Source organism: Quercus lobata, chromosome 4, assembly GCF_001633185.2.
Source record: "Quercus lobata isolate SW786 chromosome 4, ValleyOak3.0 Primary Assembly, whole genome shotgun sequence".
Lineage (NCBI taxonomy): Eukaryota > Viridiplantae > Streptophyta > Magnoliopsida > Fagales > Fagaceae > Quercus > Quercus lobata.
In genome coordinates, this window is record NC_044907.1 from 36,204,665 (window position 1) to 36,223,061 (window position 18,397).

Genomic DNA, 18,397 nt, shown 5'->3' on the forward strand with positions numbered 1-18,397 from the left:
CATGAATCTTTAGCAAACAAGAGTATAAAGTTGATTTGGAAGAACCATTATTACTCTCTTAAAATCAATTAATGTACATGTGGTTTGTAAAATGTATAAATGTTTTAGTAACTCAACATAATGAAGTGATTCCATGGTATATAAAAACAAATATGGATATGTATAAGCAATTCTATCATGAATACGATTTGTCTCCCCCCCCCCCCCATGCTATTTATGATTGACTACAACTAACACACATTGAGATTTTCCTCAATTTTTCACATTTTTAAAATTGTGTGGAAAAGAAAAAAAGAAAAAGAAAAAAGAAAAAAGAAATTAATATATGTTTTGGGGAGGAAAAATTTGTAATGGTTGCTTCTCATATACGAGTTTAGTGATTATCAAAATATAAATCGTTATAGCTTTGTTTAATAGTGTTCTTATGTGATAAAATGGAAGAAAAAGCTTTTATAAATTGCTCATTAACTTCTCCAAAAATGCAAAATAATGTTAGCTTTCATATGAAATAATCAAGATTCATTTTCATGTTCTAATAAAAATTATACTTTCTCCAATTTTTTATTTTTGTTTTTGTTTTGATGCATATCTCACTATATTATAACATATTAAAAATATCTTGCCATATATAATAAATTAAAAGTAAAACGCAATATGTTTCCTTGCCAAAAAAAAAAAAAAAATCAAGATGTAGAATTCTTTACTTACATAATATATATTCCAATATAATCACATTATTTTGAGATGGGTTTAAGACTATTACTTATAAGTCTCAACTAATATTCTCATTTTTCACTTAACCAAAAAAAAAATTATGTCAAATTTTTTTTGCGCATTGAGCTAGTTTGCAACTAGTGATGTTAATATTAGGCTTATTAGCATCATTCTTCGCAGTTAGTTCCCTATTGTTTCACTGTTAACATCAGCTCCTATTTAGTTCAGGTATTCATATGAATCTTCACACAAAGATAGAGAAAACATGACACAAGAATGAAGGTTTATAGTATACTCTAGCCCATGTGTCAGAAAAGATACAAATAAAAGTACGACATTGTAAGTGAAGAAAAATTTCCTAGACAGCTGAAGCTTGACCAGATTCATTATCTGAAGTTCTGAACTATACGATATCAACAATAAGATTTCCTGAAACAACCCGTAAACAAATCGACAAGATAATTGGGGACTTTTGGTGGGGAAGAGAAGCCATAAGAGGATTCTACATAAAAGCTTGGAATAGCATTTTCAAGCCTAAACTTGTTATGGGACATGGGCTTAGACATATGGAGTACATCAACAGAATAATGATAGAAAAATTGAATGGAGCATACTGACAAAGATAGAAATGGGGTAAGAACTATAACCTTAATGTGGGGTCATGTGGAAGCCAATGCTGGGCGGTAGAGAGACCTTTCGGAATTTGCTGAAAAATTGGAGTAGGAGTGGATGTTTGGAACTCCTCGTGGATTCTTTACATACCTGGATTTAAACTGCCTCAACCTTCACACATGAGCCAGGCGATTAAGTGGGTGTTTGAGCTCATCTTGACAAAACCATGAAGATGGAATAGACAAGAAGTGTACTAGCTATTTGAATCAGTAACTACAAAAAAAACATGCTGAAGATTCAGCTAGCTCAAGCACTCAAGACCCCTAATTAGAGTGGAGATTTCTCAACAAGAACTATGTATCAGACTGGCCAACACAACTATTGAGAGTGGTCTTATGCCTAAAGTAAAATGGAAGAAGTCGTGGAGACTCAAAATTCATGACAATTAAAATTCTGTGGAAAATTCCCATAACAAAAGTGATGCTAAACCTGATGTGTTCAATGGAAGACCTAAACTGCATGATGTGTAATGCAGCCCAGGAGTCCATAGAGCACCTATTCTCAAAGTGCGTAGTGACTCGGAATTTGTGGTCATCCCCAAGGACCTTTTAGAATTGAAGAGCTCAACCTGTCATCTATGGAGGAATGGATCCGAATAGTGTTCAATTCAAAAGCTCCATCAAGTTCCCACCACTACTAGAAGAGTTAAGAAATTTATCAATGTATGCTACCATTTTTTGTGATGTAATCTGGATGCAAAGGAGTAGACAGATGGTACATAGGATTACAACTAATCCAAGGCAGGGAGCACATCTCAAACTACAAAAACTCATTTGCAAGCCTGGGAATCCACTACTGTGGTATAAATGTACCAGAACATGGACACCTCTTCCTCCCTCTTTTGTCAAAGTTAATTTTGATGCAGCGTTAACAAACAACCAAACATGTGTTGCGACAGACGGCCATGACCATAAGAATGATATTATTTGGTTTGTATTAAGCTAATAAGGATAGATGGATGGTCCTCTTATAGCAGAAGCAAGAGCAGCACTCAAAGCTCTATTTCAGAAAGGTTTTGGTGGAGGGAAATGAACTAAATGAAATTCAACGAATTCAAAGTTCTCTATGCAGATCTCACTAATCCATTGAACCACTAATAGCGGATACTAGCTTAGCATCAAATTTATGCTATTGTTGGCAAGCTTTACATGTAGTTAGAAAGTGTAATTCCTAAACCCACACTATTACTCATTGGACTCTGCTTTGTAACATTGAGAAAATTATTCCCATCTCAAAAATTTTGAGCATGGTGTTCTATGCTACCATAAATGATTGTGTATTCACCCTGGGGGGGGGGGGGGGGGGAGGACAAACCTACCAGCTAGGAGGCCTTGCTTTGGCTGCTCAAAAAGAACCCCATAACTAAACTAATACCCTATTGGCTTCCTATTGTATTTTTTTTTTTTTTTTGGATAGGTAATAACAATCTTTATTGATAATAAAAGTACAATGAATTTACGATAGTAAACTCACTGCACTGAAAAAAATATAGACCAGTCAAAAAGAAAGACTAATAGAATTAAGAAAGTCAAACAAAGAATGACAATGCGTAAACCCCCAAATACGAGACCACTCAATCAAAGTCCTAAGTAGCAAAGACTTCACACAATCTACAAGTCTCTCAGTATCCTCAAAAGTTCGGGCATTGCGCTCCTTCCAAATTAACCACATTAGACACGCTGGTACCATATTCCACACCTTTGAAGTGTGACTCCCCAACCAATTCCACCATGCAGAGAGAAGAGAAACAACAGACTTCGGCATCACCCACTGAACCTCAAACCAAAGAAGGACTTCACTCCACAAGGTATGATCATACTTACGAATTAGAATCCTTTACCAAGGCTTCTCCACGAAGAGAGGGTAAGATAAAAGGAACATTACCAAGAAGCAAACTATTTACCAAGGCTTTGAAAAGAAAAAATGGAAAATTAGGACAAACTAACTTTATTTATATTAGTAGTGCCAAGAAGCTACACATTTGATGAGGGAGAAGAGATTCAATTCATGAGGGAGAGCTTAAAAAGAATAATTGAGAACTAGATTTAATAGTACACACATGCCTTATCAGATCTCCAAATTAACATATCTTTGGAATTATGAATAAAATGAAATTTAATGAAATTTACTCCTTTTTGGGGCAATAAGAACATGTTGGTAGAGAAGAGAAACTTTTGGTTCCAAAAGGCAAGCCATTGTGGATGATGTAATTTGGATTAAGAGGGATGATATCAAGAGAGTATCCCACCAAAAGAAAAAAAAAAGTTCTTAAACTACAATTTTTATTAAAAACAGATACAAAATCCACTATCTAGAAACTACAAATTTTCAATTTTACTTAAAAACCATTCACTGTTTGAATGAAAATTAGTAGTAATCATATTCTTGATGGAGTGATTAAATCTTAAAAAAAAAAAAAAAAAACCAATGTTGAAATGTCATAGGTATACAATGATTAGACAGTAATAAGTGAAAACCACTCCAAGACATAGGTGCATCTCATTGTTTACCAACTTGTTTTATTGTACAGATACTAACTGCAACTTTATCTGAGGCCCTTCAAAAAAAAGAAAAAAGAAAACCTTCCAATTTATCAAAGATTATTTAAAAAGACCTTACAAAACATGACTAATAGAAGGTGGCTTGCACTAGCATAGACCTATTTGGTTTAAAAGCACAACCAACCAAATTTGTGCTTTGATTGGCAAGGAACACAACAAACAGCCATCTGTTACAAGAATCTAAGCCCAAAGGCAAGCAAATTGCAGCAAACTTGTGATTGCCAAAACAAAGACTATCACTAAGAATTAAGAACTTTTTATCCAAAAAAAGAGTCAAGTAAACACAACATAAAGCTCTATAAAGAACAATAGTTCTTGAACCTCCCTCTAGCAACCACACAGGTCTTGACTCTTGACTTACAATTTGATGGAGAGCACAATATCTTCTTCTGAGCTTATTAGACCTCCAAGAATGTCCTATTTCTCTACAATAAAGATGGAAAATTTTAGAATCCCAAACTAATCTGCACATAACAATATTCAAAATCAAACTTCTTCTCCTCCAGTATTTGATACCCATTCCACAAGCATTAAGGGATGTTAAAAATCATGAATAAAAATTTACCACTCTACATCATACCCATGCTTTTATGCCTATATCAATCAGCAACTCTACCCCTACGCTAAAAATATCAAACCCGACCACCATTCCCACAAGTAGTTGCAATTTCAACTTTTCCACTCTCTGCCACAAGGTATTGCTAAGCTATGTGGAGAAAGGGCAGTACTGCTCACTTTCATTTAGCTTCTCCTGTAGGGGAACATGTATGATACAGAGTTCCAATCGGCCAGCAAGTTATTGGCACTAAACATTGAACATCAAGATTCCCTTAACTTTAGTTATGTATAGAAATTCAAATTCTACATGGAAGAGAGGCATGGCAATCTATATCAAGGTTTGTTATATTGGCCATGGGAATACAATTTTTCCTTTGAATGGTAGTATAAAATGGTAAAGGACCCCTTGTGACTGGTTCTATCACTCTTTCTCTTTTATCTGATATGTTTATCCATCAATTATAAACATAAGAATTTACATTCATGTCAGTCATCAACAATAACAATTTTAAAGGACAATATATAATGGAATAAAGATGATATCTACTTTATTCTTGAAATATAAGAATAAACAATGCAATTTTTGTATAATTTGTTAATATCTCATAAGAGTTTCTCTCACTTTGACCAAAGAGCCTTCCGCTTACTTCATTTCACACAAATCGGAGGGAAAAGTTCAAAAACTTAAGAAAGAAAATTTAAAAATATAATATACCAAACTCAAATACTTTATAATCCTCACCAAGTCCTCCTAGGGAAACAAAATTAAATACATAATGGGAGAGACATAACAAATTATAACAATCTTAAATACTTTACAATCTTCTTCCCATGTATAGACCATAAAGGAAAAAGAAAAACTTGAAACACCAAAATTAAATACATCATAATCCTTTCAAAAAAAAATCAACCAACATGGTAAACATTACTTTGCCATCAGGATGCCAAATGAAGGTCATAGACAGGATTACACAAAGAAATCTGAAATGATTTTTTGTGTTAGAATTGGATAAAGTTGAAAGATCCACAGCACCAATGCAGCTATAAATCAGCAAAGAAACTTGTTTGAACTGCTAAAATTAGATTCTTTACTTCCATTTTTTTTCTTGATACCTGAAACATTAAAATCAAACACTCAAATAGATTCCATGCCATTCCAAGCTAGAAAGATCATCTGAATGATGATGAGAAAATTAGTCATTTATGAGGACCAAGTACAATTTCCACCATCTAAACAAGAATTAAGAAAAAGTTAAGAGCCATTCAAATGCAATAAACTGTATCCAAATTATAAAGCACATGTTGCTTACAACTTCTATTGCATAATCAAATGCTAATTCTTGGTGTGTACTTTTGCTTTGCTTTTAAAGCAATCACAAATGCATCTATATTAGGTAGCCTTAAGCACCATATCTCAACATGAGAACACCTGAGCCAGCCATATTGATTCAACTAGTGGCTAGGGATCAACCCCTCCTATGGGAATTCATTGAGTGTTTTATACAGCCAAAAGAATACTAGGTTGTACAAATCATTTAACTATAGCCCTTCCCCTGCCCCCTATATAAAAATAAGAACATGATTATTCAAGACAATCTTCTTTTCTCAAAACCAGACAAATGGTTTTAAACATATCTTTGAATGAATTGGCTTAAAAGCATTCCTATTAAATTTTTTTTAAAGAAGACACCCAAGGATCATTTACGCAATATAACATGTGTCTTGAACCCACTATCTATATTTATTAAAGTTCAAAGATTGAAGCTTACAATTAAATGCTAGAAAGTTTAGTTTGACATGGTGACAAAAACATAAACATTTTTTCTTTATTGAAAAATAATACAAAAACAACTACACAATCCATGCAAACGCATTGGATGATGGGGGCAGATGCAGACCAATATGACCAAAGCACTACGATAATCTCAAGAAATTGCCCATTTTTCCCCAAAATACTGACTGAAGAAACGGCCCCTAACATGGGTATCCAATTACAACATATCTGGTGGAATCATCCCTTATTTTTTTACATCTTCAATCACACCTCATGTATTACACATACAACTGTATGAACCATCCAACAATAATTATATTTACCAAATTCTCTATAGGTTTTACAACATCATATAGACATATCACGAAAAGAGAGAGAGGAATCCATACCATCAACATTTGATCATGTGCTATACTGCCAAGAAACTGCTGAGAAGTACATTAGGTGTTTTACTAGGAGTGTCCACTTCCCATGTGTTTGTTGCATCCCTACAAATAGTATAAAGGTAAGCACTATGACTTAGGACTTCAAAATCTATCATTAACACTTATTCTTTTATGCGCTATTTTATTTCAATATATCCAAATAACCCAAAGATTGTTGAAAGAATACAGTGAAGTGATTGGACCAGCCTTATGCTTTATTCACTCTTTCCAACCAAGTAGCAACACAATTATGATTTGACTTTGACTCAAGTACCTTCTAATGGGGAGTGGTGATCAGAACCACGTCGCACAAGTTAAGTTATAGGTAATAAATTGGCGATCCAGGCATTCCTCTTTTATAGCACATGTAGGGCAAGAAGCATCAGTGATGTCTGATGAGGTTCATATTTGCTAACTCCCTAATCACTGGAAGACAATCATTTTGTAGTTTCCAAAGGAAATAAGGAATTTCAGTGGAAGTTCAAGCTTGCACAGGGCAGCCCACATCTGAAAGCCATATTTCTGAGTTCTACTCTTCCATCTGAGCATTAACTATGGAGAAGCAAGGCTCTTTTGACTGTATAAAGACATGATTGATAATGGGACCAAATAAGTTTATTTGTACTTCCAGATCAGTTACTTATTGTCTTGTTTTTCAATGGCAACAGCATGTGTAACGACCCAAGGAAAAGCGCTAGCCACATCTGTGCTATACCTCAAAATGACTAGTCACAATTGAGGCTCCTTGTAGTTGTTAATAAAGCCCAGTTCAACCCAGTAAATACCCGATGTGGGACTCATTACACACCCACACACATCACACAATCAATCAAATTGGGGTATCACAATCTCCCCTACTTAAATCCCTAACGTCCTCGTTAGGGCCCACTTTGTGGGGTAGTGTCTCTGAGCCCACACGAGATTACCAACCTGGCTCTGATACCATATGTAACGACCCAAGGAAAAGTGCTAGCCACATCTGCGCTATACCTCAAAAGGAGTAGTCACAATTGAGACTCCTTGTAGTTGTTAATAAAGCCTAGTTCAACCCTGTAAATACCGGTTGTGGGACTCATCACACACCCACACACATCACACAATCAATCAAATTGCCAAGGAAAAGCGCTAGCCACATTTGCGCTATACCTCAAAAGGACTAGTCACAATTGAGGCTCCTTGTAGTTGTTAATAAAGCCCAGTTCAACCCAGTAAATACCCGATGTGGGACTCATCATACACCCACACACATCACACAATCGATCAAATTGGGGTATCACAATCTCCCCCACTTAAATCCCTAACGTCCTCGTTAGGGCCCACTTTGTGGGGTAGTGTCTCTGAGCCCACACGAGATTACCGGGCCGGCTCTGATACCATATGTAACAACCCAAGAAAAAGCGCTAGCCACATCTGTGCTATACCTCAAAAGGACTAGTCACAATTGAGACTCCTTGTAGTTGTTAATAAAGCCCAGTTCAACCCAGTAAATACCCGATGTGGGACTCATCACACACTCACACACATCACACAATCAATCAAATTGGAGTATCACAGCATGACTTGAAACTACTTTGAGAATTTAATTTAAGCTTTAGAGAATCATTTTTAAGCACAAAAGCAAGAAACATCTATGACAGTTAACAATATTAAAATCTAAAAACCTAGGAGAAAAGCATAACTAAATAAGTAATCAAACAGAAATATTTTTGTAGAAATTTAAAATAAAACCTTAACAATTGGCTCGATGTGTAGCATAGGTCATCTAAGCAAATAGGTTCAATATCTTGAAGAAGCATTTCATCGAACAGTTTTGTGCTTGACTTGAATTTTAGTTTCGAACAATCAGCAAGCATACTCATTATTTGGTAAAATTGTAGATTAGAAAATCTTACAAGAAGAAATTATGCACAAGAAGCAGACAAAAAGACAAATATTATAATAAATGAAAATCAAATTGCAAGGTGAAAAGGAATCTTAGGCCTACCAATTACTTCAATAGCAACAAAGCATCATCTACATTGAAAAAGAAATAAAGAAATTAAATGCTTCTTGTATAAATAACAATTACATAGCCCAACAGTTTGATTTTGCAATTATTTACTTGAAACACAATATATACTTGAGCAACAATCCCATGAATAAGCCTTTAAATTTAGAGAAATAGAAAGAGGCAAACCTTCTCTTCAAAGTTGGATTAACATGCTTTTGTCTTCTTTGACGGTGGATACAGATTGGCATAGGTATTATCATTGAGAAAGGTATTGGGGATTGAAGATGAACCCTGACCACGAAACCCATTGGTAATTCGCCATCTCCGGGGTTTGGAGCTTCGTTTCCAGAGTTGGAATCGGATTCGAAGCCATCCGAAGCTGGACAAGTAGTGTTTTTGGGGATGTCTAGCATAGATTGGTCGATGGTTTCTTTTACGCAGTTGGCATCGGATTCCAACACAGCCTAAATCTTCTTCCCCATTGTTGAAAGCACATTGATCCATAGATGAGGCAGGAGATATATTGGGTTTTTGAGGACAACAGATGCATTCTACATAAATCCTCATCCTATCTAAAGAAATAGATGGAGGATTTGATATAAACTTTGAAGGTCTAACCTTAACCTCAACCTCAATGCGATTCTCTTCAGATGGATTTGATATATTCACTTTCCAATACATTAACCATACATGGCCACAATTACTATTCGCCCATAATGACATTCTACCATTGAATTTTTCTTCACCATTGATAAAAATGGGAACATCCCAACTGTACCAGGTATCGGTCTTCACATCCTTTGTTGGAAAAGCAATACAAACAACCAAATTTGAAAATTTGGGACCGACCAAGAATGATACGGAATTTCCAACAATCTGATGATGGTTGAATTTCGACCACTCTGGAATCTCAGTTACTGGTAGTATAAGATAATGACCCAACCTAAATTGAGGCCATTCGGAATCAAAGCTTGCAGCGACTGTATTTGGTAGAATCCCTAGAATTTCTCCAAACTGCAAGAAATTGAAGTTTAACATAAATTGTTTCTTTATAACTTAAACTTCAGAGAGAAAGAGAAAGAGAGAGATACCTGATTCAATAATCTACTTAATGATTGTGTATCCAGCCGATCGCAATTCGGTGCAGTCACAATTCTTATAGATTGTGGAAGTCTCGGAATTTCCCGAAGCTTTTTGCAATCACTTATGCAAAGTCTTCGTAACGTAGTAAATTTGCTAATACTTTCTGGGATGGAAACAATACCAGTGGAAGATAGATCTAATTCTGTCAATACTGGGAAGTAATCGGGCTGCATCCAAGAATCTAATTCAACTTTAATTCTCAAATCTCTAAGACATAGAAATGTCAAGCTCTGAAACCCAGTAGGTCCCGCAAAGTTATTAAAGGAATTGCACGCCAGTCTCAATTTGGCAGAAGGAATATCTTCTTCCTCCCGCATTTGTGATTTATTGGCCCCAACTAGAAAATTTCTAAGCTTACTTCTACCACAATTAATCAGTGATGAAGGCAATTCTCTAATACCACAACGAACCAAAGTCAGTTGCTTTAGACTTTTCATTTCTGGGTGAATATCGGGGAACTTCTCAAGCCTTGAGCAACCAGCTAGATTAAAATATTTAAGAGATTTCAACATGAGCATACTTGGAAGAATTTGAAGTTGTGAACAGCCTATGAGATGCCATTTTTTAAGCTTCTCAAGAAATCCAATGGACTCGTGAACCTCAATTAAATTTCTAGAATATAAAATATTCAATTCCTCTAAGTTTGGGCAGCACAAGTCAGGTAATTTTGTAATGAATTCACAAGATTCTAGACTGATCTTTTTCAATTTTTCATTTTGGAACCCCTATGAAAAATTTAAAAAAACAAAAACAAAATTTATCTTCAACAGCTTTTAAAAATAAAATTTAAAGAAATTAAAATTTATAAATACTAATACTTATACCTGCTTGAATACATTCTCCAATATAATGTTAGACTTAAACATCTTGAGTACAACAAGTTGTCGAGGAAGGCAACATTTGGAAGATAAGGATAGAGGAAATTCACGCCATTCAAGAAACCTTAACTCATCAGGGAGATATTCAAGTGCTTCACCAATATGAAATTTGAGATTTTTCATCCTCTTGAAAACTTTAGCTTTCAATGACAGCTCTGTTTGTTCAGGTGAGAGCAACATTATACTTCGAATTTCATTTGATCCCTGCTTAAAACAAAACATTAGTCAAACTTCATAATAGAATTCGACAAAAGTATAAAGGTTTTGAAACTTCAAACAAAACATATATTGAGAAAATTCTATTTTGTTCAATATTGTAAAGGGAAAATCCAATAAAGAAATATTTTGAAAAAATGGAGAAGCAAAGAATGTATACCATATTTTTAGTTAGTAATTCATAAGCATCCTTATAATGCCATATCCTACTACGTTGTTCAAGCTTATTTGATTCTTGTTGAACGATTTCTCTACCCATCTGTTGTAGCAAGTCATGCATTGACAAACAACTATCTTCCAAAGTTATGAGACACTTATCAATAAGCTTTTCAATACCATAGTCTGGATATAACTTGCAAGAATCTAATATATTTGCAACTTCATCCTTGTTGTAACCCTTAAAAAAACATGCAATATCAAGAAAAATATCCTTTTCAGTTTTCTCCAATCCATCATAACTTATTTTTAGTATTTCGTGAATTTTTACATGTGGAATATTTTTATACTTTTCTAATGCAACTTTCAATCCATGTATATTTTTTCCACACAAATCAGAACCAATTATTTCTAAAGCTAATGGAAGGCCATCAACATAACTTGTAATCTGTTTTGCAAGTTCTAAATAATCTTCCCCATATTTACTTGTTTGGAAGGCATGTCGGTTGAAAAGTTCAAGAGCTTCACATTGACTCAATTTTGTAACCTCATATATTCAAGTATCTCTTCCCAAAGTGGTTAGTACATGTCTGTCTCTTCTTGTTATAATTACTCTACTTTTGGAAGCAAACCAGTCACATTCTCCAAGCAAATTTTCTACTTCTTTTAAGTCTTCCACATCATCAAGAATTAAAAGAACTTTTTTGCTACGAAGTCTTTTCTTTATCAAATTGATACATTCAAATACATTGTGCACCTTCAAATCTCTATCTCGTAAGATCTTAGAAAGAAGTTTCTCTTGTAGTTGGATTATGTCACCATTTATTTTTGACCTTTCTCTAACATTCTCTAAAAAATAGCTTCCTTCAAAATGGTGAGCAATTCTATTATAAACGGCTTTCGAGATCGTAGTCTTACCTATTCCCCCAAAACCACAAATTCCTACCATGCAAACATCATTTGACTCCAGATCTAAAAGCAATTCTATAGCCTCCGCTTGAATATCTATTCCAACTGGATGTTTAGCAACAAATAATGGTTCATGATTTGATATAGTATTTGATATCTCTTTTATAACTCTTTGGATAAACTCAAATTCAGTGTAGCTGCAAAGCATAGAGCATAAGAAAGACATAATGAGTTGGATTAGTTGTAAATATAAATCTGAAGATGAACTAAATTCAATATGTCTAGCTTTGTGCATTGCAATTAACATATTGCTATTTAAAATTAGATCTAGGCTTTTAGCAAATGGTTGGATAGAAACTCCCCTTTCGTGATGAGGATTGAGGAGACCCACATACTGGAAACTCATTTCTAATACTTGAACAAAATGAGATTAGGAAATTTTGTAAAAATTGTCTAAAAATTAAATGGGAGAAACTCTTGAATTGTAACATTAACATTAAATTATTTAATTTCTACAATTTAATAGTAGAATATATGGTAAATATATATATATATATATATATATTTTAGTATTCTTTCAAAATTGGACATTTAGTGGTCACAAAACCATTTAGAAGTTTCTAACTAATGAAAGAAGAAGAGTTGTTAGAATTATTTTTATTTTTTGAGAGAAAATTTATCTGAATATATAATATCATGTGAATTAAAATTATTCTATTTCTAGCATCTATCTATCTGTAAATAATATATAATATAAAATTTGGGTCACTACAATTGGTGGATACACATAATTGTGACACGTGTCTCTTTGACAATGCATAAAACACACATCATCTTTTGTAACTTCTCCATCTATTATATATGATACTAGTGATTAATCAGTGCGATGCATGAAAAAACTTTTAAGTTTTAAATTTATACATTCAAATGTGATATGAAATTTTATTCTATATTATGAATACAAATTCTTTATCCGTTTGAATTGCCATGTATTAGATTTTTTTTTTTTTTCACTTTTAACTTTATTTATTTTATAAGGAATTTCAAGTGAATACATGACCAGTTGTGATTGATGGAACAAAAAATGGAAAAAAAAAAAGAAAAAGAGTTAGATAGAGGATTTATATTCCCATGTTGCATGCATAACTGCTTGGATTGCATTTGTCTCATACATCCCAAAGGAAAATAAAATAATTATAATATTTATAATAAAAAATCGACATTTAAATAGCAGGTTTTACAGCCAATATAAGTTGATTTGTTTTCCATTTTTTTTTTTAGCTAGTTCAAGCTCCTAAGAAGATAGTCCATAAAAGATATACAACACTCATTAATACTAAAGAGTATCATAAAATACTTAGATATGCAAACATATAAGCAATTGTACCGAAAATCACTACTTTATCCGTGTCTACCAAATACCCATTTTAGGAGCTTATGTTAAGTATATCACCATAGGTTCTTTATTAGTGACTATCAAATACCTATTTACAGGAGCACATGTGCTAAGTATTTCACCTTAGCTTACCAAGAAAGCTAAGAGAAGCAAGAAATCTGATGGAGGGTTTTGAGACTGGGATGCAACAATAACAAAATTGCAAGTTGTAACACTAAAGATTTTGAGACTACTATGATATCAATTTTGCTTTACAAATATTTATGAATCCACCATTTTGTTCAAAATAAAAAGAAACACCGAAGCTTTTTTTATTTATTTATCAAATTTAAGTCAGTTAACAATGAGAAATTCAACAACAATGATGGCCAAATAAAACAGCTCTAACAATCAAAAGTTAGATAACAATTACACAAGTCAATACTTTGGATAATAAGAGAGAAAACAACAGAACACAATCCATGTCTTCTCAAAATGGTGATTGTATTTTTGTGGAGAACAATCAATACCAAACCAAAATGATTTGTTGTGGATGATGGGGTGGATTGTATTTAGAATGTTCTTAGGTAGATACAACACTGAAAAGCTTAAATGAATAATCGATTTGTGAGAGAAAAAGAGATATAAGGCTGTGAAAAACTGAAAATTGGGATGAAAACAATATAATTAGTGGTGGATAAGATGAAGAGGTATAGAAGGCATCTCTGGGTTGAAGATTTGAGGGCAACAATTTTGTTCTATTTTTTATTTTTTTTATCTGTAGTGTTAACAATAGTTTAGTTGAGGAAGAGAAAGTGAACCGTAATGAAAGCGAATTTAAAGAAAATGTGCAACCGAAATCATGAAAGAAAAGGAAGACTGATAGTCTTTACTAAAGCACAGAAAAACTCACAGCCAATTCACCACAAATGCATAAGGCTTCCTATAATTATATTATAGGACAGATAATTGTAATTTGTAAATAATGGATCATAATGGTATACTCCTTTTAAATTTTGTATTCATTAAGGCAATTAATAGGTCATCTTAAAAATTAAAAGGTAAAACTAAAAGCAATTTGAAGAGGGGTGTCATACAAGCAAACTGCTAGAAGGTCTGAATAGCTTTTTAGGCAAAAGACGTTTTACTTTAGAAGAGAAGCAAAAAGACCTTAATAGTTAATTCTCCTTATTGATTTGTTCATTTGCTTCATTATTATTATTATTATTATTATTATTATTATTATTATTATTATTTATTTCTTATTAAATCCCAGGATGAAAAATATTTTGGGCATAATATTTATTGAGCATCCAATAGTAAATTATAAAAGAGTTACATGATCAAGTAATTATAGATCATATGCATGCACTTTTGGGTTTTAACCCATTGATTTTTCAATTTAGTTAACGAATGACTATAAAATATTACTTATTATTAGGTACAATAACTATAAATCTATTTTTTTTGAAAATACTAAGGGTATCTTTAGTAACTGTTTTTTACTCTTTTTCTTTATTTCCAAAAATAATTTTCTATTTTTGAGATTGAAAAACTTGCTTGGCAACTCAAAATGGACGGAAAACAACAACTGTTCTCAAAACTCAATTTGTGAAAGAAATTGAAAAAATGCAAAAGACTGTTTTCAATTTCTAATTTTCAAAAGTTAATGAAAACATGCATTTAATTTAATGAATTTGTCTCATTTAATAAGTTAGAATTAGAGTTCAAATCTTAATAACAACATTTTTTAGTATTTTCTATTCTTTTCTTTAAAAAACTTTTTTTTTTTAATTTCAACTAACCAAACACGTTTTGATTTCAAAAATACAAAAAAAAAAAATTGTTTTTTTCTTTATATTCTCAAAAACAAGTTTTTGAAAATAAAAAACAAAAACTGTTACCAAACATAACCTAAGTATTTTTAACACACACATGGGGAGTGGGAGAAGGTCTTAAAGAAACTAACATTGGTGTAACTATAAATCTAATCTAATATCATACAATTCAATCTTCTAATTTATTTGGGACCTTACACCACATATTTTGTCTAACTTGTTACTACCACAACGCGACAGAGGTATGAATGGCAAGCGGATTGGACAAAAGAAGTTTGATGGAAGAAATTTTTGTTTAGTACGTATAATATGATTGTTGATTATTTTATCTGTTTAATTTTCAATTGTTAATATATATAAAAATGGTATATTCTTATATTGATCAAGTGTGTGATACATAGAAAAATCGTGAAAGATTTTAGCATAAAAGTGATGACCAATTTTTGGTGCTGAAAGGATGTGTACTTAGTGATGTATTATTAGCATAAGACATCACGACCATAGTGATGGGTTAATGGGGCGGCAACGGTAAATGTATTATTGGCATGTGATAATAGTTACACTTTCTAAAAAATTAATAAAATATGATAGAAACAATACTTTCGTAATTTATTAGCAGTCATAACAAAACCATTAAAAGCTTATAACCAATATAACAACACAGTTATCATAATTGATAAGATTATCCAAGTTAAAATTATTCTAATTCTACTATTGACCTTTATAGCTTAACTACCTTTGTATTTAGAATATAAAGAAATTATTCAGTCCTCTTGGAAGACCTCATCAACAATACCTGGTGGTCTTCTCATTAATAGTATTATGCCATATGATAATTTATAGACTAAGATCTTTGGCATCAACCCAGTTTTAAAAATGCTTTCAAAAAAAAAAAAAAAAAAGCCTTCCCCTTCACCTTCATCTTCATCATCCCTACCCTCTCACTCCACTACCACCACCATCATCCCCATCTTCAATGTCAGCAATGATAACATAATTTATAAATAGAAAAACAATAAAAGTATGTAATTAATAAAAGCACACCAAAATAATCATTAATTAAATACATACCCATCATTGTAATGAAATCCAGACAAATTAGCTGCTTCAGTTAAAGTTTTCCTCCACTTTTGAACCTTTTCTATGTCATCTTTGAATTTTTCTTCATGTTTAGCTATTGCAATCCCATACTCTCCATCTTGTTTACGTATTTCTGATGGGTCTACTTTGTAAAAAATTGGTAAAACCCATTGGCCATTACTCCTACACTCAAAAATCTTGACAAGTTTTTTCAAGCACCAAGTAGAAGATGCAAAATTTTTAGAGAATACAACAATCGAAATCATTGACAATTCAATGACTTTAAGAAGTTCCATTGAAATTTCTTCTCCCTTTTGAAGGTCATTATCGATGAAGGTGTCAAAACCCTGGTCACACAAAGCCTTATATAAATGGCCTGTAAAATTATTACGAGTATCTTCACCTTGAAAACTCAAGAAGACATCATAGTCCCATTGGTGGGTAGAGGAAGAAGAAGAGGCTCCTTCGTTGGTCAAGAAAACCATTGGTATGATATGTTGACTGAAGATTGAGAAGATGAAAAAAGAAGAGTAGAAGGTAAGAAATTAAGATCAAAGATGTAACGAAATTAACAGGAATGATAATAGATGAATGAAGGCTTGCAATTGGAGTGGAGGTTCATGGATGAGTTAAGAGTGCTAAATTTGAAAGGTTTTGAGTGTGTGCGATTGGTTTGGGAAATTGTTGAAGGAATGATGATTTTCACCAAGTGTGCTAGGATTGAATATAAGAGAGAAGAATTCGAACTGGAAATATATAATAAGAAAAGATGGCTCATAGTGGCTCCTTTCCACAATATATTCTGTGGAGATCCTTCTTCCATCCCTCTTCCACGAAGTTTCCATAAAAAGAGAAAGTGGGAATCTTTTTTTTCTGGACAAAATAGGCTTCTGCCCTTTTCCACAAAACTAATTAGCCTTTTGCCCTTCTTCCCAAACTAAATAGGGAAATGCCCCTCTTTTGAAACTCGACTTTTTCAAAATCGAGTTAAACTCTATAGTGACGTTTTTAAGGACCTATAGTGACGTTTTTAAGGACCTATAGTGACATTTCGTAACTTGATATCCATAAAATCGAGTTATAGGCAATTTTATTGAAGTGGAAAAACTAAGTTCATGACTGTGAGCAACTATAGGGAGGATATCTTAAACACGCGTTTAAGTTACACGGTTAGCTGAACCTATAGAGGTCGAGTTTTGGTGTGATGACAAGTGCCTTCCATCAAAATCAACAACGTTGTGGTTTCGAGTCTGGGAATCAACCTCTTCAAACAATCCATGAACTCTCCTAGATCCCGCAAAAGTGGGAGTTTTGTTAATTGGGTACCACCTTTAGTAGCTGAACCTATGGATGAGGTAGCAGCAGGTGTTTTCCTTAAGAGAATATGAGGATCATTGTTAACCTGCTCGGTAGGTAACATGCTTCAGGTCTGTTAGCTAACAACATGATAAGCCGAATGGTAACTATTCAATTAGAAATAATAGCTACCGGTAGGCAAATACTTTAGCTAATACAAGTCCAAATGTATGCCATTTGTAAGCCGCATACCATAAATTTAAGCTTATATTCTTTATGGTCTCATTAGTTATAGTATCTGTAGAAATTGGTTTGAAGTAGATACAAGTTGGATATAACACAACATCCCTGCTAACCTACTATTTGAATAAAACTACCTCCTCATCCCCCACTAACTTTGAAGCATTAGTCAACAAATCACAAATTCCAAATTCAAGAAATTTCTGGGGAATTAACACAGAAAAACTGAAACATGTGTGGACTCTTGATTCATTACAAGCCTTGAAAAAATTTGCCAACTTTTTATGAGTCTTTAATCATATGCATGTGGTTTTGGTTAAATTTTTCGAAAGAGAGCATTGATATGCAACCCATCCATCAGTCTACTAATTTATTTACTGTTCACCTTAGGGAAATACAATTTGAACACTGAAAATTGAATTTAATCATCGTGAACATGAAGCAATATTTTTTCAAAAAAATAATTCTACTTATTAAAAAAAGTATTGAATTAAATTATCAAATAATAGAAAATTCTTATTAACTCTATTTCAGTTTCAAGCCGTGGATCTCTTATTAGACCCAACACCACT

General features: G+C 33.0%; 2 protein-coding genes across 2 annotated transcripts; both read right to left on the reverse strand.

Annotated features, from left to right (window-relative positions):
* Positions 1-5,127: 5,127 nt before the first annotated feature.
* On the reverse strand, positions 5,128-11,639 carry LOC115983699 (disease resistance protein RPS6-like). The gene is made up of 7 exons (XM_031106436.1): positions 11,092-11,639; positions 10,662-10,919; positions 9,786-10,562; positions 8,881-9,708; positions 8,689-8,717; positions 6,669-6,767; positions 5,128-5,618 (listed from the first exon to the last, which is right to left on the reverse strand). The coding sequence occupies exons 1-4, from the start codon at positions 11,209-11,211 to the stop codon at positions 8,899-8,901; spliced, it is 1,965 nt and encodes a 654-aa protein (XP_030962296.1). The 5' UTR covers positions 11,212-11,639; the 3' UTR covers positions 5,128-5,618; positions 6,669-6,767; positions 8,689-8,717; positions 8,881-8,898.
* A 4-nt stretch (positions 11,640-11,643) lies between these two features.
* On the reverse strand, positions 11,644-16,774 carry LOC115985109 (TMV resistance protein N-like). The gene is made up of 2 exons (XM_031108078.1): positions 16,281-16,774; positions 11,644-12,193 (listed from the first exon to the last, which is right to left on the reverse strand). The coding sequence occupies exons 1-2, from the start codon at positions 16,772-16,774 to the stop codon at positions 11,644-11,646; spliced, it is 1,044 nt and encodes a 347-aa protein (XP_030963938.1).
* Between the last annotated feature and the right edge of the window lie 1,623 nt (positions 16,775-18,397).

What these genes read in the sequence shown, in the direction of transcription:
- LOC115983699 (XM_031106436.1), bottom strand. Translation starts at nt 11,211, where the DNA reads ATGCATGACTTGCTACAACAGATGGGTAGAGAAATCGTTCAACAAGAA. An exon ending in TGGAGAATGTATTCAAGCAG is followed by an intron (nt 10,563 to 10,661) that starts GTATAAGTATTA and finishes AATTTTTCATAG; the next exon opens with GGGTTCCAAAATGAAAAATT. An exon ending in TAAGTAGATTATTGAATCAG is followed by an intron (nt 9,709 to 9,785) that starts GTATCTCTCTCT and finishes AATTTCTTGCAG; the next exon opens with TTTGGAGAAATTCTAGGGAT.
- LOC115985109 (XM_031108078.1), bottom strand. Translation starts at nt 16,774, where the DNA reads ATGGTTTTCTTGACCAACGAAGGAGCCTCTTCTTCTTCCTCTACCCAC. An exon ending in GGATTTCATTACAATGATGG is followed by an intron (nt 12,194 to 16,280) that starts GTATGTATTTAA and finishes TATGCTTTGCAG; the next exon opens with CTACACTGAATTTGAGTTTA.